At 39.3% G+C, this 25587-nt stretch overlaps 1 protein-coding gene across 8 annotated transcripts in view; it reads right to left on the bottom strand.

Moving 5' to 3' along the window:
- Positions 1-25587, bottom strand: part of PARD3 (par-3 family cell polarity regulator) — a 415339-nt gene that overhangs the window by 159075 nt on the left and 230677 nt on the right. For 5 of the 8 annotated variants that reach the window (XM_054389982.1, XM_054389983.1, XM_054389985.1 and 2 more), the window contains 3 exons: positions 11377-11565; positions 10713-10883; positions 221-371 (listed from right to left, as the gene is read on the bottom strand). In XM_054389982.1, the coding sequence (XP_054245957.1) occupies positions 221-371; positions 10713-10883; positions 11377-11565 (511 nt within the window). Of the gene's footprint in view, positions 1-211; positions 372-10712; positions 10884-11376; positions 11566-23011; positions 23051-25587 lie in introns of all 8 variants that reach the window. The other 3 variants (XM_054389981.1, XM_054389984.1, XM_054389980.1) reach the window with 2 other exon arrangements.

Below are 25587 nucleotides of genomic sequence, written 5' to 3'. Positions count from 1 at the left end.
AATAATCCATTGTCCTGTATCAGACACTGAAAGACCATGTTAAATGCTCCTGTTTTATGGAATATGAAAAACTCACTTCATAATTCCACCTGACTTTCTCACATGAACTATGCTGAAGGCTTGTGTCTCACCGTGCAGTGTAATACATTAATTGCCCCTGGATGAACCACAGAGAGGAATGAAAAGGCATCCCCTGATTAGCAGAGCTGACTTGACTCACCCATTATCCGACTCAGTGCCACGTTCCTCGTGGGAGACTCGCTAAGACCCTCGATCCCACCATAGAGGGAGTGGGAAATCCTCCGTTCCCGGTCATCCAGCAGAGTCTCTATGGGCAGCTCTGGCCCAGAGGGGCTCCCAGGTGACTCCAGCTGCACAGAGAGAGGAAAATTAGTGTCCAGGGTCCATTTAGCAGCATGGGGGAACTGTCACAACTTGCCTAAGGCCTAGGCCTGTCTGGGCACCAAATGAGCTAGAACTTCTCACCCTAGACAAATATAATTTGCAATGACAGCTCTGCTTAATGATCAGCTTTCTAAGCCACTTTACACTGCACCTCCCACAGTGCCCTGTCAAATCTCAAATCCTTCAGCAGAAAATTGGTGAAACAAAAAAAAAAAAAAAAAAAAACCAACCCCACAACATTGCATTTGGTGTCTCTTTGTTGGATAATTTCTTAAACAGACAGTTTTGGCTTTTTTCAACACTACTGGGCAGACAGCTGGGCCATCTTTCCCACACTGACAGCTTGTCAGAACAAGGCCCCTGTCAGGAGCTGAGAGCAGGAGCTCCATTTGGAATTGGGCTGCTGGAGCTTTTTGAAGTCGTGTAATTTGCTTTCAGATGTGATCATCATGGAAACCCCCAGGAACCCCACTACACGTATTAGTAATCAATATGCAAACACTCAAATGTTTTGTAGCCATGAGGGAAAGGAAAGGAAAAAAAAAATTAAAAAAATCAGACTTCACAGCAATTTTTTTTCTCTGCTTCAGAGCAGTTCTTCACTGTGCCTTTTCTGGCTGCAAGGGTAGAGACCTCACATGCATCATCCAGTCTGGAAGCTTCCCTGATTCCTGGCGCTGTGGCAGTGTCTAGGTATAGCCACAAAAAAACAGAACTGGCAAGACCTGAGGTACCCTCTGCCACCACAGCTCTCAGCCCCTAGAGCTGGCAGGTCCTTGTCCACCATGACTCCAGGCAGATCTCCCCAGGTCATTACAAAACAGATGAAGAAGGTGGAAGAAACTATGAAGATGGGTTGCTTGGCCACATGCACAGGGGAGAAGATTGCCTATACATCCACCTCTAGCTGCTCTCTGCCAGAAGGCTCCCCAGAGTGACTTCCCCACTCAGCCTTCCTTTGCAGAAGCTGCTCATCCCTTGTTTTCTTGCTTATGCCTCTCAGATTTTTCAGAAATAGGAAAAGTTGAATTTTCCTCAGTGGGTCCCAGAGAATCAGAAGTCAGTGGAAAGTAGCATCCATGCAAGGCCAAACTGAGTTTAGCCACCCCATTAGCCAATGCAGCCCTTGGAAGTGAGGAGAATGAACACTGTGCACTCAAAAGTCATCTCAGACACCCAGTTAATCAGCAGCCAGTCACTCACTGTGGAGACAAGAGACTCCCCACACCATCATCCAGCCTTCACACCATCCACCCTCCCTGGCCCTAAAGGTCTCAGTCCACCTGAGCTCTAGCACCCTGCCAGCTACTCAGTAATGGTACCAAAGGAGCTTCACTGAAACCATTAAACCAACTCAGCCACACGGTGTGAACTGAAATCCAGCTCCATTGAAAATACAAATATTAAAAAATAGGTGCATTTGGCAGGGTAATCAGATGAGCTCACACATCAAAGCTTTAGCTGCTCTCACCAACACGCCTCTTCATATTGAAATGTGCAGCTAAATCTCAAGGACGACGTCCTTAGACAAATACAATAGCACAGATTTTATATGTATTGAAATACAGTGGGCACCAGAAACTGCAAGATACTGAGCATGATGCAAATTCTTTGTAGCCACTGGGAACTGGGAATGCTGACTTCAAGGACTGGTCTCTAAACAAGCACAGGAGCAGTTCATAGTTTCAGGAATTACAATAACAAGCAACATGTTTGTGGCTGCTTTTTTCTTCTTTAAACAGCTGCCCATTATTAATCACTCTACCCACAATCCTCAGTTGACAAAGAAATGTGTGCTATGTAAGATTTTTTTTTTTTTTTTTACATCTGCTACATGGGCTACAAAGCTCTTAGCTACAGCCTCCACAGCAGGGGCTTTGAAGCCAGCCCGATGGACTAACAACTTCTGACATTCAGGCGCTGGCATAACGCTGGGGACATGGAGGGGCAGAGGTTTGTGAAACGCCACATGACAAAATCGAGGAGACCACGATCAGGAGGTCACAAAGTCAGCAAAAAAAAATTATTATTTCTGTTCAAAGCCATCATCTGTTTAATATAAATGAGATATTTAATGAAGTTCCAAATTGTAGACTTATCTCTCCCAGTTTGATAAGCACTGGGGAGATTTACTGCATCGGAGGGTCAACACAATTACAATTGGAGGCACGTCAAGCTGCAGGAGAATAATAAACTTGCAGTGCAAGTGAATTAGACTCAATAAGGTTTAAATTGTGAAATGAGGATTTGTTTTATTAGTTTTTTTAAATTGCAGATTACAACTGACAGCTTTACTGAAAAGTAAATTAAACAATATTTGTAGCTGCTGCTATAAAGGAATCTAAGGCAAATTCAGAAAGAATAGGAAAGTTAAATTCTGAAACACTACAAGAAAAGAAAGCACAGCAACATTAGACTGCTTGAAAGTTTAAACTTGCATGACAAATGCATTAAATGATCAACTAACCTTTATTTCACTGCCTTTAAATAAGGTGTGAAAATATCAAAGTGCTTTGGGATTTATTCTCCCAGTGCTATATTGATGACTTTATGTAACAAGTGTCCAGCTTTTAGTGAGCCATATCGCACAGTCCTTCTTCATGTGACAACCCATCAACTTTCAAACTCATTTGTAGGAAGGTCTCAAGAGATTTTCAGGAAGATACTGACAAGAAGAAAGCTCTGAATCAGAGAAATACATAGAAACTCACTCCTGGTAAAGCAGTAAAGGGTAAATCAAAGAAATAGCAAGAGCTTGTATTTAGATGGCAGTGTTTATTAAAGTGAATCATGTATTTTTTTCATTTTCATGGGGAAAACTTTTTCAAATTTAATTAGCATCTCAAAAGATGGGTTTAAACAAAGGCATCATCAGCCAACCACACAAATATTTCACCAAGTATACAATGCCTTTTATAAAACAGAAAAAAAAAATCAAACCACAATTAAACAACTGGCTTTCACCCATAAAAAGATTTTTTCCTTACATTGTTAACAGGAAGGCTGTGGAAGAAAAACACACAATGAATCTGGAATCTGGGCTATGGGCAAGACAAGGACACCAACAGTCCAAAGCAAGACTGCAGTTCGACTAAAGACTTGTTCTCCCTGATGCGTTTCTAACAGAGAGCTTGAATTACACATTCCACTTCTTTCCCTTAGCTGAAATCAGTGCTATTGATAAACAGTAGGTAATATAAACAAAGATGTACAAAGTCCTGACCTTCACCAAAAGTCTGTCAAGAAAGGCAAACTAGGCAGCAGCTGCCCCCTATACTTTCTATCCATAGCTGCCCCTAGCAGGAGCACTTCTTGGTGTGACAGTTAAGAGTCATGGACTGGTTGAGGTTGAATGGAAGCACTGGTGATTATCTGTTCCAACCTCTTGCCCAAAGCAATGTCAGCAGGAGCAAGCAGCCCAATGCCTTCTCCATCTGGGTTCTGATTACCTCCAAGGACAGAGACTCCACAACCTCTCTGGGTAATCTATGCCACTGGCTGACCATGCTCTCAAAAGAATATTTATTTCTTATTTTTTTAAAGAAATTTCTCGAATTTCAGTTTTATGCCTTCCATCAGGTATTCATAGACACTGGTAGGATCTCCCTGAGCTGCCATCTCTCCAGGCAGTAAAGAGAGTTCCCTCTCTGGGTTCCTAGCACTGATCTATAATAAATGATCATATTCATAAAACCTCAATAAACCCTCACATGCTACAGATCGCCTGCAGCCTTTTTCTCTCCATTCCCTTGAAATAAAAATAGAAACAAGATTTTTCTTTTTAAATAAAAAAGGTCTCTACCCTGGCCCTTTGTCATTCAGATAAGAACCAGCTGTTTGCTAAAGCACTGTCTGTACTAACTAGCCCAGCTGCTGCTTATCTAGATGATAAAAGGACAACTAATGCAGTCCTTTTCACTTAAACACCACCATCCATCCTATCTGAAGTTATGCACATAAATATGAAAAAAAAGTTTATGCAGAAGAATTTTGCCAAAATATTCAAAGCATAAACTTTTTTTTTTTTTTAAAGAAACAATAATCAGACTCCCTTTTTCCTTCAGAAAGTAAATTATCCAAATACTGGCATGCAAGCTTTATGAATTATAAAGAAGCCAGCACACAAATTTCCTCTATATTAGACTGCACCCAAGGTACTGAAGCTTTTTCTGTCACACAGAAATACTCTGCAGGCTTTCTTTTTTCCTTCCTTATTTGTGTACTGTGGCTAAGATGTCCAAAAAGCTTCAGAATCCTTTTCCAACAAAGGTACTTTTCACAATACTGCTATCAATATTAAATATGGTTTTCTTTGTTACCACCCAAGTTGGGACCCTGCATTAGGGACAGACTTTAGATGGCATAAAAAAGTAAGTAAAAAGCCAGTAAAAGGGTCACATTTGATTTCCATGATCAATCATGCACCAGCAAATGTAAAATTAGTACAGTGTTTGTCAGAAACACTGCATTCTTGTTCTGACAACACTAGCAAGCAGATGATGTAAACTGCTTTCAGAATGGTGGGGGGGAACTCATACAGCTTTGCAAAATGTATTTAGATGGTAGGTTATGGGGTATGTGGGGAAAGATGCATTAAGATGGAGCTTGTAAGTTGATACCAAAGAGAGAAAACAGATAAAGGAAAAAAAAAATCAAAATAATTGGTAGCAGGGCAGAACAAAAGACAAGATGTTACAAAACAGAAAACCATGAACAGTCTTTCCTGACAACTAACTTGTTAAAATATTTCTTGGGATGTTGACTATTAGAAATTTATCCAAGTACACTGAAAATCATGCACCAAATAGACCACCAGAGGCCTAAAAGGAGATTGTTAATAAGTCCTGTATTAGAAAAAACAAACACCAATATGGCCCAAGAAATTAAGAGGAAGCAGGAAGAATTCAAGCAGCACTATTCAGAGTATGCTCAGACTGAAGGTAAAATGTTCACCAAGGACATCAGACATAAAAAGGTACACAGGGAATGAGTTATACTACCTCCTGGCAAAAGTGAAAGGGGCACTGAAGTAGCCAAGCCAAACAATTTCTTTGCCTCAGACTTTACTGCTGAATATTGGGCAGATTTCCACACCTGACCCCATTCTTTCTAGCAAATAAGGAGAGGAGTGAGATCAGCCAGAAGCAATTACACCAGAACATTAAACCAAATGGGTAGGTGAGAAGTCAACATGCCACTCAGTTTGGATGGCATTCTCCCAAAAGCTCTAAACAAACTCAAATGTGAATCCCATAGCCGCTGGCCAAAACGTTCAACATAGTGCTACAAACTGCTGGGGTGCCAGAGGGCTGGTGGTTGTCTGTGCGCCTAGACAGCACTACAGAGCAGCCATCTGACCTCTTTACAGATAAAATGGCTGCATCTACAACAGGGAGTAAGATCACCGAGCACAATGCACATGGGTCAGGCAGATGTCCATGGGCATGGGAAATCTTGCCTCACTTGGATGCTGGAGTTCACAAAGGTACCACCGAGCTGCCTGAGCTCTCAGGCAAGGAAACAGACATGATGTATTTGCTTTTTCCAAAAGCTTCTACCAAGGTTTCACATCAGGCATTAAAGAAACTAAGTTTTTGTGGGACTGGACTAAATTTTCATTTTCTGGGTTGAAACCTAGCTAAAGAATTGGACACAAAGAATGAAGAAAAGCCAGCTGTAGTTTCCCCCAGAGATCATAGCTGGGAACAGTTTAAGGCTTTATCAATGACTTAGAGAAGGGAGTGGACAGTGAAACATTTGTGTTTGGAGAAGATGCTAAAGCTTTTTCAATAGTTAAATGAACTCCAGAAGGTCATCACAAAAATAATCTAGTGAGAAAAGAGAAAAACAAACCTGTCATATCAATTTCAAAGTAGGTAAGTAGGTAATGCATGCAGGGAAAAATGATACTGAATGTTTTATGCTTTCACACATACTAGAAAAAGGGGGGGTGAAGCTCGCTTGTATCCCTTTTTTTATAATGAAACCACTCATTTGCAAAGTCTCTCTTGCTGATCTGCCTACCAATCAATTTATTTTAACAGTTGGTGAGATCTTTGAATTCATTGCTGTTTCTCTTCTTTATGGTTTGCTCTGTTTTCAACTCAGCAATTGGAACAAAGAAGAACAGGCAAGCAAAAAGAAATTTGGGGATCTGCAAATCACTTGCAAACCTTCCCTTCAGGCAGGTTCGAAAAGACATGAATTCTGTACAAAAAAGGGAGATAGACAAGAAAAACCCTTGAAATCTCTCATTTTGAGGAAAATAGTGATGCTTCTCTCTTAATGGCAGACAAGTGCTGCCTGCATGTGACATGAAGAGAGTGTGGATGAGCAATCTGTGCCTCTAAAGTGTCCAGGTTGCAGGACTGAAAAGAGCAGGATTCCAAACAGAACAACTGCCTTTATTTTCTTGAATCAGCACATACTGCAGCCAGCTGCAGGGCTCTGCCCCACAGTCATGCCTGCACACTCTGCGGCATGACGACACAGCCACAGCTGTTTGCCCATACAGGCTAATCACCATAATATCACTAATTAACAGAAAATGGTGCAAGGAGCTCCAGAGTTTCTGCTTACTTCTTAGTGATTTTAAAAATGTCATCCCTGAGTTAAAGATCTAACAGCCGACGGTCACATATTCTGAAAACTGAGGTGTTTAACACCTACCACGTATGAGTATCGAGTCAATACTGGTGTTAAGCTTCCCAGTTTTGGCACTGCATGGCTTTGAAAATACACTTTCTGTGCTCAAAGAATCAGAGAATCATAAAATGGCTGGGGTTGGAAGGAAGTTCCAAAGGTCCAACCCTCCTGCAGTCAGTAGCGCCAACCTCCCCTAGATCAGGTTCTCCAGAGCCTTGACGAGCCTGACCTTGAATACCTCCAAGGATGGGGCCACCTCCCTGGGCAACCTGTTCCAGTATTCTATCACCCTCATGGTGCAGAACTTGTTCCTAATATCCAGTCTAAATCTTCTCTAATTTCAAACCATTGCCCCTCATCCTATCACTCCAGGCCTTGAAATGTTAGGAGTTAACACACAACACTTATCACAGAGGAAAGGCTGAAAGTTGAAAAGCTAGATAGGAACAGCATATTCAAGTTTTTCAAAGGCACAGGTGAAGGGAGCCTTGGATACATCCAAATCTCAAACCAAATGTTTTTATTACACTAATCTAACAGCCTCCATCCAATATTCACTGTGTGGTTTTGTCTGGAGGAGCTGATATATTAAACAAACTTTGCAAGTTTTGCAGTAGTACAGCTTACAGAATTAATTATATTTCTGTACTCTGTGTAGACATAATGCAAACAGGAGAAAAACTCAGATACACAGTTTTGGTTTGGAGTTCATTCCTAACTACCACTCACTCCACACTTATATCAATATTTACTACAAGATAATTCACTTGAAATCCTGGATGGATTATATTCTATCTCCTGGTGAGTCAATGAAAATTCTTTCTACAGGCAGCTCTTCAGTTCAGTAAAACCACAACAGCATGAAAATATTTTTTACCTTCCAGGAAGTTTATGGTCTCTTTTGAGTTTACAGTTACATAAGCACATACAACGTAAATTATCTCCTCACTACTTCTCTGAGGACAAGATAATACTCTGATGGTGTTTATGTACACTTCTCATTACTGTGATTGCCTTGGAGGCTTAATCTACAACAAGAGAACTATTGAAGCTGTATGAGAATAAGTAATGAAAAAGAAGTATCAGAGGTCACTTCATGAAGTTTTGAACAGTTCAACACTCAAGGTAAGTATCATCAAATCACAAAATGGCTTAGGTTGGAAGGGACCTCAGAAGTCATCTACTCCTGCCATGGGCAGGGTCACCTCTCAACTAGACTTGAGTGTTCGGGGCCTCATCCAGCCTGGCCTTCAACACCCTCAGGCAGGAGGCATCCACAACCTCCCTAGGAAACCTACCCCAGAGTCTCGCCACCCTCGTACTGAAGAACTACCTAAGATCCAGTCTAAACCTTCCCTCCCTCAGTTTAAAACCATTCCCTCTTGTCCTGTCACTAGACACCCTGGTGAAAAGTCCCTCTGCAGCCTTCCTGCAGGATCCCTTCAAGTTCTGGAAGAACTTTAAGGTCCTTCAGGAATCTTCTGAAACAGAGAGAAGCGGTAGTCTGCTGAACCGTGCTGCCACATGAATTCTGCCCTCTCCCACAATTCTTAGGGCCGACTATGAAATTAACATCAAAAAGAATTCATAGTACTATCTTTCTTCAAATCCAATGACACCTCAATTTTACTGAAGAAAAAAAGCAAACTGGGATGCCTATCTCAAAAGAATTCAGTTTGATTTTGCAAATGCAAAACGATTACTGAACTTGAAGCTACTTCATTGAAGTCTGAGCACTGCAAGAGCTCCTGCAAACTGGCTTCTCGAATACTGCCAGCTCAGCAGGAAAATAGCTTTATGTCCATGCAAGTTGTGCTTTCATCACATTAAAATATGCAAACAGTATCGACATCACGTTTCCTTTGGGTGAATTTCATGAAAGCAGCGATTCCTAAGAAAGAACAGTTGCAAAAAATTATTTAGTGAAGACGATCACTACACCAATAATTGCCTAGCATCACTTCTCCAAGTCATTATGGTTCATCTCACTAGCTTATTAAGGAGTAGGGAAAGGGCACTAAAAACAGTCACAGCTCCCCATCCTGTTCCCTTCACAAATACATTTCAGTGTATCTGACTGATCAGTTCATTCATCTTGGAGCACATACACTGTAGACTAAGCTGTGATATTTTTTGCCATGTGATTTCTGCAAAATAAACCACACTAAAAGTCAAGCAGACATAGGGCAGCAAACTATTCTTAGCTTGATTAAAATTTCTATCAGATTTAAGGAATAATGCCTTTGGTTCATCACTGCTCCATCACGTTTACAAACACTGTCTGGATACATTTGATATAGAAGACTTCCACTAAAAGTGAACATCTTCTACAACCTTTTTGAACAAATTATACTAAACACAAAAATAGTTGAAAATATTGCACTCTTTTAATGTAGTAACACAGCAAGTGCATCTGAAAGTGGGTAGGATTAAAGAACAGTCCAAGTTCAGAATTGGGGCTAGAACAGGGCATTACCAAATATAAAAAGTCAGATTTCCTTCAACATAAGTGAGAAACTAACTGTGTGCATCCAAGCTGGCTTTCCAGTACGTATATATAAACGTGTGTGTATGTGAATTAAAGCGGTCAAACAAGAGGAGCTTAATACCTTTAGAGAGCTTAGTGTCCTTCTGAGATGTGATTTCATAGTACAATGCAGACTGGAATTTTTTTTAAGGTCAATTTAATGCATTTAAAAATAAACCATTCCTTTTCCCCCTAGGCAGGATCAGCAGTACCAAACCAATTTGTGAACATCATTTTTGAAGTATGATGCTCAAGAAATAAGATTCTCGATGAGGCCTTACCGATGTTAACGGAATGAAAGAATGACTTTTAGATGTCTGAAGAACAGATGCTTCCCTGACCTGCCATTCAGCTGTACCCTATTTAGTTCACTGCAATTCTCCAATTTGTCAAAATAATTTTGAAGTCTAACTCAGTTCTCCACTGCACTTGCAGTTCTTCTCAGTATCACAAGCCCACATATTATTACTATACAATATTATTTACATTAATCTAGAAGATAAACTATCAGAAATTATCAATATGCTTCAAAAAATCAAGACATTAACACTGCACTGAAGGAGTGGAAGTTGCAAACAGTATCAGAAAAAGAATCATCACTTCACCCCAAACTCTGTTTCTTACTTCCCTGCAATGAAGGCAAAGATACAACATACTTAAAGCCCAAAATAACAGAATTATTCACATCAAGTTGTGAAGAATCTTTACAGGGAACTTTTAATTGTTTAGATAAAGTAGAACAATAAAATGTAAGAGCTCTTGTCTTCATTAAAAAGACTTAAAGTGACAAAGAAGCAAGTCAGTTAACACCAAGTCTATAATGGAAGGATTCAATAGACATACATAAAAAAACTCCAAAGAACAAAAATCACATAAACAGTGGGATCCAATTACAAAATCAATATAGTTTTATTCAGTGTTTCCTGTTATTCATTGATGAAAATACTCCAAAGAAAAGCTTTATTGATCAGTAATAAGGCTAGCATGTCTAACACTGCAATTCAGATTATTTTGCAATTCTTTCTTTTGCTTCTCAAATATTATTTTCCAGGTCTCAGAGGAAACACGACATCTCCTATAAACACAAACACTTCACAAGTCAAAGCTCCCAGTCCCGATATCAAAAGCACATTACCTCGTTGCATTTACTTATTCTCCTCGCCACAATAAGCTGAATCATTCCCCGTTTGTTTCCTTCAGTGGACATGGATCTCCTTAAGGTTTCCATAGCATCTTGGTTTGTTTTGCCCAATAATGATTCTCCATTTACTGCTATTAGTTGATCGTTCACTCGAAGCCTGCCATCCTGGAAAAGGAAAGATTATAGCTAGCGACATAAAAGACACAAAAGAAGTTTACTCTGCTGGGGAGAGGAGGAGAAAAACAACCACAACAAAACCCAAAATAAAAATAAACAAACAGCTATGTTTAGTCCTAATAGTTTATGGCCAAATGAACACTGGTATAATAGCTTCCATTGAAGCCGCTGTTGGAAATGCCTATTCCAATTATAGATTTTTCTCTGCAAGCTATTATCATAACCTGTTGGCACAAATAGAACGCTAATTGAACTCTACCAGAGATGCCTCATATCCTTCCCAAGAATCTAAAAGGTCTGTTTAAATTCTGGGATGTGCAAATGTGAATCTGAATAGAAATCTAAATGTTACCTCTGATGGTGTAATTGGGTAAAGCTCGTTAAAGGGCAACCTCATTCTTCTTGAATCTGTGACTATTCTAAAAACAGCCTTATTTTGGGAAATGGAGGAAGACCAAAGCACACAGATGTTGCCTCTTACCTTGGATGCTGCTCCACCGTTAATAATGGACTTGACGAAGATTCCCAGATCGGCATGGTTTTCTTTTGACCGGTTACCTTTGACACTCACACCAAGCCCAGCTGATCCAGAGTCATTCAGTGGAACTTCAAATGTCAGGAACTCCCTGGTGCCATCAGGTGTGAGGACAAGCTCCTCTTCTTCTGCTTTCTGTCAGGAAGATTAGCATGAGATTACAGAACAGCATTTCTCTTGGGGAATTCTCTTTCCTTTACAGCTATTAACATGAAAAAAAGAAACCAACCTGCTTTTAACTACAATGCCACAATATTTTTCCACAGTAATTATTTGAAGAAACATGCACAAATTGTGTATTTTTCAATCACTTCTAGCTGCTGCCTAAATTTAGAAATATCTTACATTTGTGTCTAAGTGCTTCTCTGTCTAGTAAAATAATTGAATCGTGTGTCATTCCTGAATGTGCCATTAATACCATGGAAGCTGCTATTTCATTAGCCAAGAGAGAGCTGTATCAGAAATATTTTCCTAGTTGCAAACTTACAGAATTTTTTAAATATCATCATCTATGGTAGCTTTACAGTCATGGGGAGAAACTAAGTGCAAGAAAATTAAATTCAGAAATTACTCATTCACCTCATTTAGTTTAAAACTAGTTGTGTTAGGCAAAACAGAAAATGACACAGCTGAGGTCTGCAACAGCAACTTATTGCTATTGCCAGGCTTAGCATTGCATCTGACTCTGAGTGCAAATTTTCCTTCTTTCCCAGCTCCTCTCTTCACCTATGTGCCCCTATCATAACTTTGGCTCTTTGTTGCCCTCCATGCTCAGCTTTAGCTTGGCTGGGATGATCCCAGATTTTGAATGCCTGGAATTACGGTCCCAGGCTTGACAGAATCCCCAGCAAGGAGCTGCTCACTGACACCCTTCCATGCCACCCAACAGCTGTGGAAATGCTGACCAGCCTCTCACTTCACCTCCTAGCAAGTACAGTGTAGTGGTGGACTGGGAGCAGGGGCCTTGCAATGTCCCCACAGAGAGGTGGCACCTGTGCGGGCAGCAGCATTGGGGCCCAGGGTGACAGCAGCATGAGGACTCAGGAAAGAAAACAGGCAGGCCTTGAGAAGCAGTGCTCACACACAGCAGGCTGCTGCTGAAAGAAGGAACAGAAAGGATGAGCTATTCAGCAGCCATTTCCCTTGCAGTAGTCTTGTCCACTTGCCTCTGATTATCTTTCAGTTATGACTAAGCAGTTAGAACCACTTTTGCTTGTAACTTCATGAAAAGAAAAAAGTCATGCCCTTACAGGTAGTTCTCTCCAGTGGGCTTAGTGTCCAGTCTCTAGAAAGACTGTCATGAACCCAGCTGTGCTGTTGTCTTCTCACCCACATGAAGGAGAAAGAGTAAGAGAAGATACACCAGAAGGTGCACACTAATATCCAACAGTCAGCAGTTCTTCTCTGGAAGAATTAATCTGGCCAATTTTCTTCATAACCTTAGCAAACACTTCACCTCCCTTACTGACACTGATTTTATACTGGGTTCTGCCGTGTCACTCTATTTACATCCTGGTTTTCTTGTACTCTCAGATACTTGGAGCAGGACAAGACACATGAGAAGCTAACGTGTGTGCTGAGCTGATCCTGTTTCTGAAGACCCGAGGAAATGCAAAGCTGACAGGCTGTTCTGAAATCCAAACACAGACCGTGGCAAAGCTGGTTGTGAAAGCCATGTGGAATACAGCTGACTGAGATTATCAGTTTGGGCACAAGCATGCTAGTTGTGTTACCACTGACCTAGAAACACAGTGTGAAAATGTCAGATGGGAAGGCAGTCAGACTGCTGAGAGAACCCCAACAGCCAAGGGAAGGAAAACAGGTGCTCTGTCATTTCCAGTTTGGTTAAAAGCATGAACCTTAATGTGTTCATCAGCCCTCTCTCCCTTGCATTAGACACTATTTGCTCACCTCTAACCATCTTCTTTTTTATAACAAAGCCTAATGCTTCATCAGTTAAAAAAAATTAAAATTAACACCCCCCCCATCCACATACCATGGCTCGGCTGGCTCGCTTGTGACTCCCATAATCCAAATACAACTCTTGGCCACATGAAACAGCATGACTTGTGCTAGATGTCAGCAATGGAAAGGTGCCTTGTGTCTATCAGGTAAAATACTGCATCTAAAAAATGTTTCCCAAATTTGGGGAAAATTACAATCCTAATTTTGTTTGGGTCCCAGAAGAATTAGTTACAAGCGTACATTTGAACGCATCCTTCGTCAGGTGGCTGAGACAGATGCACGTTACATTTTAGTTTCTGGAACACTGATCACTTTCATATTCTTTAATAATTAGTTGTAGGAATAAAAGCTTGCAAGCCAAATGGGAGATGAAGTCAAGGCAGGATGTATGGGTAATCCAAGGAAGTACGTAAGATTAGTGCACTTTAATTTACTACTGATGCCATAAATTTACAGTTCATCTCCCCCTGCCCCAATATCTTCTAAAAAATCTGTCAGAACTTCAGCCACAATGAACTCCCTTCCAGAACAGAGAACTAAACTGCTTCCCAACACAGCCTGCACGCATCAGGGGCACTTCTTTACGCCAAAGGGTCAACTGGAGAGAGCATCTCAGTAAGCATCCCTGAGGATTTGGCTAATAGCCTCTACGCTACTACCCTTTCACACTGTTTTGAATGTGAGGCTTTGGCTTGCTTGTTTTCTATGATCACAAATAAGGAAATAAGCCAGTATCAGGCTACAGATACCCAAGTGTGCAGGTGAAACTTAAGTCTTAAAGTGGGAGCAGAATACTCCTTAGCAGCTGCACATGAGTAAGTAGATCACGCTCATGAATAGATTACAAACAGCAGCCTCAGCACTGGAACAGAAGTGTTGAAGCCAAGAGAAAATTGCTTGACTCATCCAAAGAAAAAACCTACCATTACTGGGCTAAGGCTAAACTGCTTTAGGGACTTAATCTGGTATCCATAAGCTTTTTTCAACTAAACCAGCTTGTTTCATCACCATATCTCTGTCCACAATTTCAGGAGTGGACATATTTTGACATCTTGAATCTCTGTGTCACATATCGGTACCATATACTTGAATGCAGATTATAAAAAGAGAATGCTAGAGAGTGAACAAAGATTTCTTTATAATATCCTACAAATTTTTCTAAGAATAGTCAAGAGAAAAACATGGCTTTCAAGAATACTGGAACCCTTAGGGTTCAAGGACATGGATATGAAGGTACCAACTAGCATTTGTGCCACACCATGGTACTAAAGAAGGTCCTACATATGACATTGAATACAAATTCATACATACAAACCTTGGAACACAACTGTATTGTGATCAGGAACCTCTAACCACGTTATAAGGGCGCTATTTGAAAACAGTCAGGGTGTTGGAACACCTCTGCTATGAGGACAGGCTGAGGGAGCTGGGGTTGTTCAGCCTGGAGAAGACAAGGCTCTGGAGAGACCTAAATAGCAGCCTTCCAGTACCTGAAGGGGGCTACAAGAAGGCTGAAGAGGGACTGTTTACAAAGGCCTGGAGTGGTAGGATAAGGGGCAATGAAATTAGAGAAGAGTAGATTTAGATTGAATGTTAGGAACAAGTTCTTTAGCGTGAGGGTGGTGGAACACTGGAACAGTTGCCAAGGGAAGTAGTTGAGGTGCTATCCTTGGAGATGTTTTTCAAGATCAGGCTCAACAGGGCTCTGGCTAAACTAATCTAGTGGAAGATGTGCCTGCTGACTGCAGGGTGTGGGACTAGATGACTTTTGGAAATCCCTTCCAACCCAAACCATTCTGATTCTATTCTCACAGAAACAAGTAGGAAAATTTTAGCCTGATACCATATTTTCAACCAACATCTTAAGAACAGAAACAAATCAACCAACCAACAAAACCCGAGACCAGTTGAATCCTTTGTTCCCCAAAGCCCTTTGGAGTACAGAAACATTACCTGTAGAGCAACTCTCCCCAATGAATTAAATATCAGCTATTATAAAAAAAAAAAAAGTAAAATCAGTGCTGAAATTGTAGTGAACATTAAGTATCTAGGTGTAACAAATCTTAGAAATTCCCTAACACATCCATGAGACAGCATAAAAATGCACAAAGATCTAAAATGCAGCATTTAAGAATTTCAGCTGAGAACACAATCACTTCCTAATTGCAATAACTCCTATTTGATCTTGATACACTCTAAATGAACAGCTTCACTGTGTCAATCAAACATCTCTACACGATTTTCATGATTAGTTGATCTATGGGAGAAATTTAGTCCTTCACATAGTTTGACAGGCCAGCAGTAAACATGCAAGCAAAATCATGTACTGTGAACCCTGAACAACAAAATTCAACTCCCTTCAGATTTTTCACACACTATGTCCAAAACAATTAACAGCAGAACAATATTCTGTTCAGACAGAGTAGGCTGAGGAAAAGGTCATCTGAAATGACTTCAGCTGGGTGAATGAAGCTGCTCAGGTATGTAATTTGCAATAAAAATTCAACTGGTGATATAAAAATGTAGGTGAGCAATATTTTTTTTTGCTTCAAATTCATACTTAGCATCAATTTATGCTAAATGACACTTGAGATAAGCTTTTCACTTTTTAAACACAACATAAATATACTGTAAATGTAAAGATAAACATCCTGACTAGAGCAAACGTATGGCAATGCTTCAAGTAGATACAGAGATTTTTAAAAGCCACAAGATAAACAGAGGGGGAATAATTTTTTTCTTCTATGTAGCACTGGTTTCTGCTCTGAACATAAAATCTGATGTAATTTTATAAACAACATTAAAATGAACCTTGATACTCAGTGCACTAAGTTTATCTCATCATATTAGTACCAGCATCTCTTCCTTACACTTTTGTGTTTTCCATCCTAAGAAGAAATTTCTTGCTTGAGACTTCTCCCTTTATAGAAATCTCATCAGGGTTCAGTCAGTGAGCAAGCAGCATGAGACAGGTGAAAAAAGGAACCTAATAGCAAAGAAAAACTTCCTCCCACCTAATGGGGGGAAGCAATTTTCAATCAAGCTGGGACAAGTTTCCCAAGTGGCTTGCTGCAGCTACAAATCTGGCTGCATTCTCTCCAGCGAAGTTCATTCTCTTGCAAGCTTAGACATGCTCTCTTCTCAGCAGCTACTAAGTCACTGAAACTTGTCTGCAAGTTATGTTGTGATTACTTAGAGGGGAAAGAAAAAAGTTAATCATGGGACTCTCTGCAAAAATCCAATGCACTCCTGTTTCCTTTCATAGAAGCAATTAATAAAGCTCTGCCCCCCCATTCTTAAAGGGTAATCTATGTTGCCCAGTTATGTCTACGAAAACATTGACAGGGCTCTTGTATGCACATGTATATGCTTGTGCATATATAAACACACCCTTATGTACACCACAATGATGAAATTCTCATGCTAAATCATGTTACTATAGCACAAACCCTACCTAACACCTCCAATAACCCCATCTACACTCATCACCTTACATGCCCCCAAATCCTGTTGTGTCCTAAGCTTCTTAGCTTCAGTTCAATAATTATTTTGTTAACTTATCATCATTTTGCGACACAAATGTATCTTCTCTCTTCTGAATTTCTCCAGATGGAAAATCTCACATTCTTGAAAGAATAAGTTTGAAATCCCATGGCCATGAAAGTTCTCTAGGTCTGTGAGGTGTAGGTTGTAACAGGACGGGCAAAATCAGTGTTTTCCATTTGGTTCCAATAATGGTGAATTCCAACCTAACATCACAGCCTTTTCTTAAGAATTCAGTCTTAAGAATGTTCTTTTAATAGAACACTCATTATTTTCCTCTTTCTCACAAGGTACCAGCGATATTGTAACTCCTATATTGCTAAATCAGTAACATTTGTCCAAGTACTGTTCTTATTTTAAAACACATGATATCTGCAGGAGAGAGAAGATTTCACTTAGCTGTTGTGCAAAGACATTGCTGACATCAGAGATTACTCGAATTGTTTTGTTCTCCAGGTTAGGTGGGTGACATTGCTGTTGTGTCAGGTTACCTTCTGAACTGAGACACACCGAAAGATGACAACTCATTTTCACCCACAGACATGTAGAGCACATAAACCCTACACCTGTAAGGTACTAAAAGATCTTTCCTGATCAACAAGTGTTTCATGAGGGATGATGTTTTCTGCTTATAAAAATGGAGATGTATTACTGATGGAGGTACCGAAACCAGCAATGTAGGTGGCCTGTACACACCACTCTAACTTCAGTTGAAGCCTTTTCCTCAGGAGGAATAACTGAGAGCTGATGCATACTGCCCTGGGTAGGCATTAAAGATAAATATACCTACAGCAGCTCAATCTGATTTAAAACTGGACCTCCAGCAGAGAAAAGGCTGCCTACTGATCCAGTAAGTGACACACACACTCCAACCAGGTTTCCTCCTGAAATGCAACAAGGCCTTTTATCTTTTTTTCTCCTTTTTTTTTTTAATCAAGCAGTCATGTCTTGCATTACAGGTTGTAAGGGCCTAAAGTGTCTACTTAACTGGTCATAAATGACACAGGGCTTAAGCCAACCAAATAACTGAAATTCTTATGCTTGCTTTCTTTCTCTAACTCTTCCTAGATTAAGTATTTTAATATCTCCCATATGTTAGACAAGCACTAATGAATCTTATTTGCACGTATGCACCGCAACTCATTATTCATATTAGCTAAGTTAATATGTCACATCTGGTAAAGACCGCGCTCTTGTTCAAATCGAACACCAGCTGTTAAATATCAAAACCTACATCTGAATTCTGAGATTTTTATGGGAAATGTGGTCTGCCTTAATTTTAATCCCATCAAGGAAAAGTTTTTTTGCATTATTATATATGGATTAACTTTGGTATGCATTTATATGCAGAAATGCCAGCTTACGAAAATACTGCAAACCAGGCCAGTTACATTTCCAGTTATGTCCATTTTAAGGATCTAATTTAATGTTGAAAAACATGTCCCACACTCAAAACTGTTTCACTTTAAAAGTTTCTGATGGATTAAAAAAAATGGTTCAGAAAAAAAACAAAGGTTTTCCAAAGCACAAAAATTCTAGCATGTGATTTCCATTTAGTATGAAAAGAAAGTTTTGCAAACCCCATGTTAAGTATGTGTACGTTTGTTATTTATCTCTGTAAGAAGGCTATTGGTTGTCTATGCTAACATTATTGTCCCTAATGCTAACACACTGATCTAGGCTGTCATAGCATGCTTTTAGCAGCTGAGATTCTACAGTTCAAATCAACTGATCAGACCACTAAAAATATTTTGTTTGGCATCTCAGAACTTGACACAGGGATGAGTCTGCTGCCACTGCCATAATGACAGTACTTCACTTAGGCCAACATACCCTGTTCCAAACTGTTGTTCCTACTAAAACTCTGCTCCTACTGTATGTTCTGAAACAAACACACCATTGTAATGCTAACCCCATTTCTTTCTGGAGAACTGAAAAACAAACACAGCAGGTGTCTGCTCTGCCAAAGATGACTGAGCTACAACTCTCTGCCCTACCCTTTTCATAAGGATGTCTAAGCAATAGGACAAGGGGGAATGGTTTGAAGCTGAGGGAGGGAAGGTTTAGACTGGCTCTTAGGAAGAAGTTGGTGTTTGGAATAAACTGCCCAGGGAGGTTGTGGATGCCTCCTCCCTGGGGGGTGTTCAAGGCCAATTTGGATGAGGCCTTGAGCAGCCAAATGTAGTTGAGAGGCATCCCCGACCATGCTGGGGAGGTTGGACTAGATGATCTCTGAGGTCCCTTCCAACCTAAGCCATTCTACAACTATGATTCTATGATTGCTCAGGAAAAAACTTCAATGCATAACACACTAATGACACAATTCCCTAAAAAATATCTAAACTTCTCTCATTGGCCTATTGGATGTACAAGACCCGAAAGACTAAAGTAGCAGATAGAGAGTGTCTTATAAAATGCCTCTGACCACAGTGATATCTCCTTATTCCTTCAGGTGGTGCATTCTGATATAAAAGTGTAGGTAGGTAATTTACTCTGAATTGCACAGAAAAGTCTGGCAAGCTCAGCAATTGAACCTAGAAATGCTGATAGGTTTAGCCATGACATTATCCCTGGATGCTGAAAGAACACAGTGATCAAAATGAAATTTATATAATAACAGGAGCATGAGATGTTTGAGTTCAGAAGAAAATAAAAGCAATCCCATTTGCAATTTCTACCAGGGCTGCTAAACATTTATAAATTGTTCCAACACACCAACCACTCTTGTTATGTCACTGTTGCGAATCCTGCACTCAGTAAAATTCATAACATTCTGCTCACTTACAGCAATTTGACAGAAAAACAAATGAGAACAGAAAAATGAAGCTTTCCCATGCTGCTGAGTGCAACAATCACAAAATGAAATTCTGAATCCTAACTTTAAATCCTTTTTTTATTTTATTTTTTTTCCAATAAAGAACACACTGTAGAAAATGCTTACTTAAATGCTAATTATTATTTTTCTGGCACCAGGCTTACATGAAAGTTAACTTGCTGGTTCTGAATTCAGAAAACAAACAGTGAATGACAATTGCAAAAACAAAAATGTTACTGAAGCACTATTGACTTTCAAAGAGTATGAGGAAAAAATTAATTGGCAGATGTTTTACATAGCATAATTAACAGTTCATTTCCATGCTCTCTAACAAGATTAAGATAATTATGCTTAGAAATAGAAAATGTAATAATGATAAATTACTAGTTTTCATATTATGGTCAATCTCCTGCATTCCAAATAATCACCATGTTTAGAAATAGGTGCATCTGTTCCACGTTATCAGCTACACAAATGGCACTAACTCATGGCTGGGTGAGACAATCTTTCTTTCTTGCTCCAGGACTGAATGAAGTGCCTGTTCCATTTATCAGCAAAACAGAAGGTAAAACCAGCAGCACTGCTTTCACCAGGGCACAGTCAGTGGATAGCAGTGGAAGCTGCATTAGCAGTTTGCATTTCTTATAGATAACTGGAGAGCAAAGCTGAAATTCCACCAGCTGAGCAAGCTGCAAAATCTCATGTGCATGTTCACAAATTAAAATATGAGAATCTGTACTCCGTGGTGGTGTGCAAAATACAGGATTTCAGGCCACAAATTAAGAAAAAAAAATTGTCAAGGTTTTTTTTTTTATTACATCTAGGCAGACTCTAGCTACAGCAACCAAGTGCCACAACATTAGAGCAAGCCATTTCAAAGAAACAGCTACATGAATGTAACTCCTAAGTGTTAATAATGTGTCAATTAATTAGGCTTTTAATTCTGGGGTCTCCATATAAATTTGATTTCAGGCCTTCCATTTTCAAGGGTTCTTTCTTTTTTAATTTCAAAGGTACATTTTTCTTCTATTTCGCCACAAAGACATAGCAACAACAACAAAAAAAAAAAAGAAAAAATGAAAAACACTATGATTTTGCCTTGAAATTAAAAACAGACTTGTTTTTCACCTCTGTCTCATTTCTATAGCTTCCCTGCTTTCATCATGTTTTTTTATTCTTGTGGAGGGTTTTTTTTGTTTTGGTTTGGTTTGGGTTTTTTTCCCCTCTGCTTTTTACTATCAAGTCCTTGACACTTGGAGACTAAAAGCTCACAACTAACACAGCACAAAGATCAGAGCAGGCACAGAAATAGAAATTGCAAGATTAGAAATCTGAAAGACCTGAAAAGTAGACAGAGGAATAAATAGGATTGAGGCAGAACCAAGGAGAATAAAGGAAAGCAATGAAAAATACTTTCAAAAATAATAATAAAAAGTGTGACTGTATTATTAACGTGCAGCTGAGGAAAATGAGTTCTGTAGAACTGCAGCACCACACTTATCCAAAGCAAAGCAGACTGGAAGGAGGTAAGTGCAAAAGCATTGTGCACTATAAGTACCCACTGACACCTTTCACTTTTAGTCCAGTTTTTATTCCCAAATAGGAACAGGCAAATCTACAGAGACCTGTTGTTGCTACTATTGATCACTTGTTGCTTTGTGCCTTAACACTTAAATTAAAAAAAAAAAAAAATCCCATTCCATAAATGGTGAAAACCCCAAGACATTTTTGTATTGAACAGTCTTCTATCTTGCAAAATCCTCTGGTTAGCAAGCAATTTTTAGCTTGCATCTATTGAGATCAAATGAGACGCACTTATTTTCTTTCAGTCTTTCCTTAGATGAGGTCAGGGTGTTGGTCCCAAAAATGGCAGAGAAAGGATTTTGTCATGGAATTCACCACAAAACTTTAACTCTGCAACAGATGTGCTACTGATTTATAGAAAGACCTTGTAGGCAATCTCCTAATCTTAATGAGTTTTTAGGGTAGAATTTCAACTCCTAAAAGCAGGACACTTTTATAAGGCTGCACCCACAAATTATTCTCAATTGTATTTAATTGGAGATGGAAATACTGTCCTGGGCTTTAATCTTTGATCTCCTTACATATCAGCAGTATGTGGTAAGAAATTATGAAGATACAAACATACACACTCTAATGTGATGTACTAAAGAGGCTGCTGCAAGGCATGTCTGAAACAATGATACACCCACAGTTTTGTAGATGACTTTCAGACTACAAGGACATCAAAAGCCAGAGGGATAGAAGTGAATATTGCTACATTCAACCCGAACACCCATTTTAGCAGTTGCATTCCACTGGTGTGAAACCTTAATACTATCAACCAGTTTACACCCTTGACTGCCTCACAGAGATGCCTCTCACATATATTTACCTAGTTTTGACTTCCCTTTTATCCCAGGCTGGTAAGGATGACAAGTGAGGCAAGCTCCTTCTGTTTTTCAGCAGCCTAACCAATTTCAAATCCCAGCATGAATCCCTAAGTTCTCCATAATCTAATTTATTATTTAATTTTGATATAGGTATCTAATTAAATGGGGCTTCCTGAAGTTAGTTTTTTACTAAGATACTGTATATGTTTACAATAATTTAATATTGTTATGGCCTCTCTTAATGTTTCATAAAATAAGCCTTTTATTTTAGAAAACCTTCTTACATACATTAGTGTAATGTGTATTAAGGCTGTTCCTGTTCCACTAACTAAAATGGGGTAAATAGACAGAATACAACCTCAGTACATGACCTCACTGAAACATCACATGCAAACTTGTTACAGCCTTCAAAGGATTAAGCTCAATACTACTTCCCTGTAATTTATTAAAAATACCTAACGACCAGAGGCTTGCTATGAGGATACAACTGAGACTTAAATCCAAACTGCCTAATTTCTGTGTTTGTATCTTGGGTTTCAAACATACAATCATGATTTAAACAAGTAGTTCCAACAAGTAACCCAAGCTAATAGTCTACTCTTAGCATTCCAACTTTATGCCTTTGGCTGTCTATGAAAGATGTAATTTCAAATAGCACTTGAACATATGTAATGACTGAATTGTACATAATATTCAAAACAGTATTTGAAATTACATTAAAAATTGCATTTAAAATGTAAAGCTAGAGAGAGCCATCTACAGTATAGAAGGTGAAAGGAGGATCTGTGAAACCTTGATGGAGATGTGTCATATCAATTTTAAAACATTTGGGAGTCTTCCAGTATGGAAAAGACAAAACTCTTACCGTTTCCTTTGGAATTTGTGACTGGCTTTGTTCTGCATTCTAAAGGAAGTAAAAAAAATAAATAAGAACAGGACTACATACAACATACACTATCTATCAGCAGGGGAATAAACAAAGAGCTCTAATTCTGACATGAAGCAGTAGTGGAAAAATGAAGGGTGCTTGGCACACCCCTGGTTTGAATTTGTGACCTGAGGCTTGTGCAACTGACTTGATCAGTCTACGAGGGCGGTGGCTTTAGGGCCAAGGAAGAATCGCAGCTGCCTGCACTGTATTCTGGCTGGTGGAACATTCTTGTTCAGGGATAATCTCCCTTGGCCTTTCCCTTCTGCTATGAAGTTTTGAGAGAACTACCTCAGCAGTCTAGATAAACCCATACAAATGTTTTAAACAAGTACCACAGATGGGACCTCTCCTATACCTTGCATTTCTCACCTATGTCTCAGTGCACTTAAGGCAAACACACATCATTGGAAAAATTGTTCTGCATTTCATAACCAATTCTGCAAACACACCTAAGGAACTATTACTCTTCCAAGTCCACATTCACCATGGATGTCCCTTTGAGCACCCAGGAGCCATCTTGCTGCTGGCTGAGGGATCACTTTCAGGCTATCCAGATATTTATTTCTGTTCAGCTGGGCCAAAATGAAAGGCTAGAATTTACCAAACTTGCATGCTTTGGGCTGTTTTGCAGGAGATTCAAATGATTAAGCACAAAAAAAACCCAGTGAAAAAGTAGTATCCCAAACATCCAGGTAGCTTTAACTGCAGCCAACAACCAGTAAGAAAAGGCAAAAAAAAAAAAAAAGATGAAGTCAACTAGCAAGAACATGCAAAAGACTCACATACCAATGGGCATAATACCTTTTAGGTTACAGGAGACTAACTACCAGCCAGCCTCTGCTGAAACTGAGATATTACCTCAAAAGCTAAATAATCCAAGTCAGTCCTTCAGTGGGTTCATATTTTCAGTAGCAGGCTCTATGAAAATCCTTCACAGAAAATTGTGTTGGGCTATGTTTGGTAACCACAGTGTAACAAGACCTCACTGGTTAGAAAAGTAAACTCCAGCCAATTTGATTTTATTCCTTGCTTCCATATTTTACTCACTTTTACCATGATCTGCTGCACTGGATGATGACTGTCCATCACACACATACCCCCTAACCTGACCACACAAGCTGCAAAGGTCCCATTACTAACCTAAATGGGCTCAGCTTAACATTCTTGTAAGTTTTAGATACCAGCAGGCATCCTCAGAGGTCCCTTCCAGACAATAACGACAACATATATCAAAGACATTAAACTCCACAACTTGCTTGGAAAGTTAAGTATCTTCATGGGTAAAGAAACCCAAGGATAAGTAACTTTTCAAAAATCAGTCAACAAGACACAACCCCAAACATAAAATCCAAACATCTGGTATTAGGATTACTATCTGTACAAATGTTACCGAATACAGAATGGTTTTAATACTGAGCGCTCCTCAGCAAGCAACAGCAATTCCTGCCCTTTATGAGATGGATAACATCAAATAACATGATTTTATGCATACCATTTCTGAGACACATCCCATTCAGTTAATATTTAAAGCATGCCAATGTAGAAAATATGACAGAAATAGGGGAAGGATGCAAAGACAAACTGTTCCTAAGTGGCCAAAGAAGATTTCCATGAAAAAAGATGAACTGATACAATTTCAGACCATTTCCCTCCCTCCTTCAATATTGTTTCTTTGTTTTGGTACATGAATTTTGTAAAAGACAGTAAGAGGGGCTGGTCAAAAATATTGTGGGTTGTTGGGGTTTTGTTTTGTTTTTGTTGTTGTTTTGGTTTGGGTTTTTTTTTCCAGTTCTTTTAAGATTATTTCTTACCAGAGAAGAAAGAACAGCCCTGATGATGGGTTTTAGTTCAACACCTTCCCCAGCAATTCTGCTCCTGCTCTCTGACAGCTGTCAGCAGAGCTCACCTAACATTTCTTCATGCCAAAATGCAAACAAACAAATCCTTCTGCAGCAGAGGATCATCACTCTAGTACTGCCAGTTCAGATCTGGCCTGACTACACAGTGCAGAGCCCACCTACTGCCATGGTGAGATCTAGTTTCCCTGTTCTGGTGTTTGAAAAAAATAGCTGAGAGACTATTGCCTGAGCAGCAGCAGGGAGGCTGCTGAAGCTGAATTCATTTAAAGAGGTTGACTTGCTGTTACTTTTAAAACTACATCAAGTATTACTATTAAATCTCTGCATTACATCATATCTTTGCTTTACAATTATATTAAAACAAAAGACTGTGCATTATAAATTCTTATTTTGCTACAGAAATAATTTACACAAAATTAAGACATTTTCTTACTTCTGAGTTTATTTAGAAAACTTTTAAAGCATTTTCATTCATCTTTATGAAAAATAGCAATACTGTGAAAGTTACATCATAGGAAATTATACACACACTGCTTTCACAGTTCCAGTAATAAGATAGGTCGTAATATGATTTCAAATGGTTCATTTATCTTCATTTTATGACAGCTTTCACTTCAGTACCTGAAGTCATGTTCCATGAATATTAAGGTA

The sequence above is a fragment of the Indicator indicator genome, chromosome 20 (assembly GCF_027791375.1).
Source record: "Indicator indicator isolate 239-I01 chromosome 20, UM_Iind_1.1, whole genome shotgun sequence".
NCBI lineage: Eukaryota > Metazoa > Chordata > Aves > Piciformes > Indicatoridae > Indicator > Indicator indicator.
Note: the sequence above shows the minus strand (reverse complement) of the source record. Positions and strands in the feature narration are given on the sequence as shown.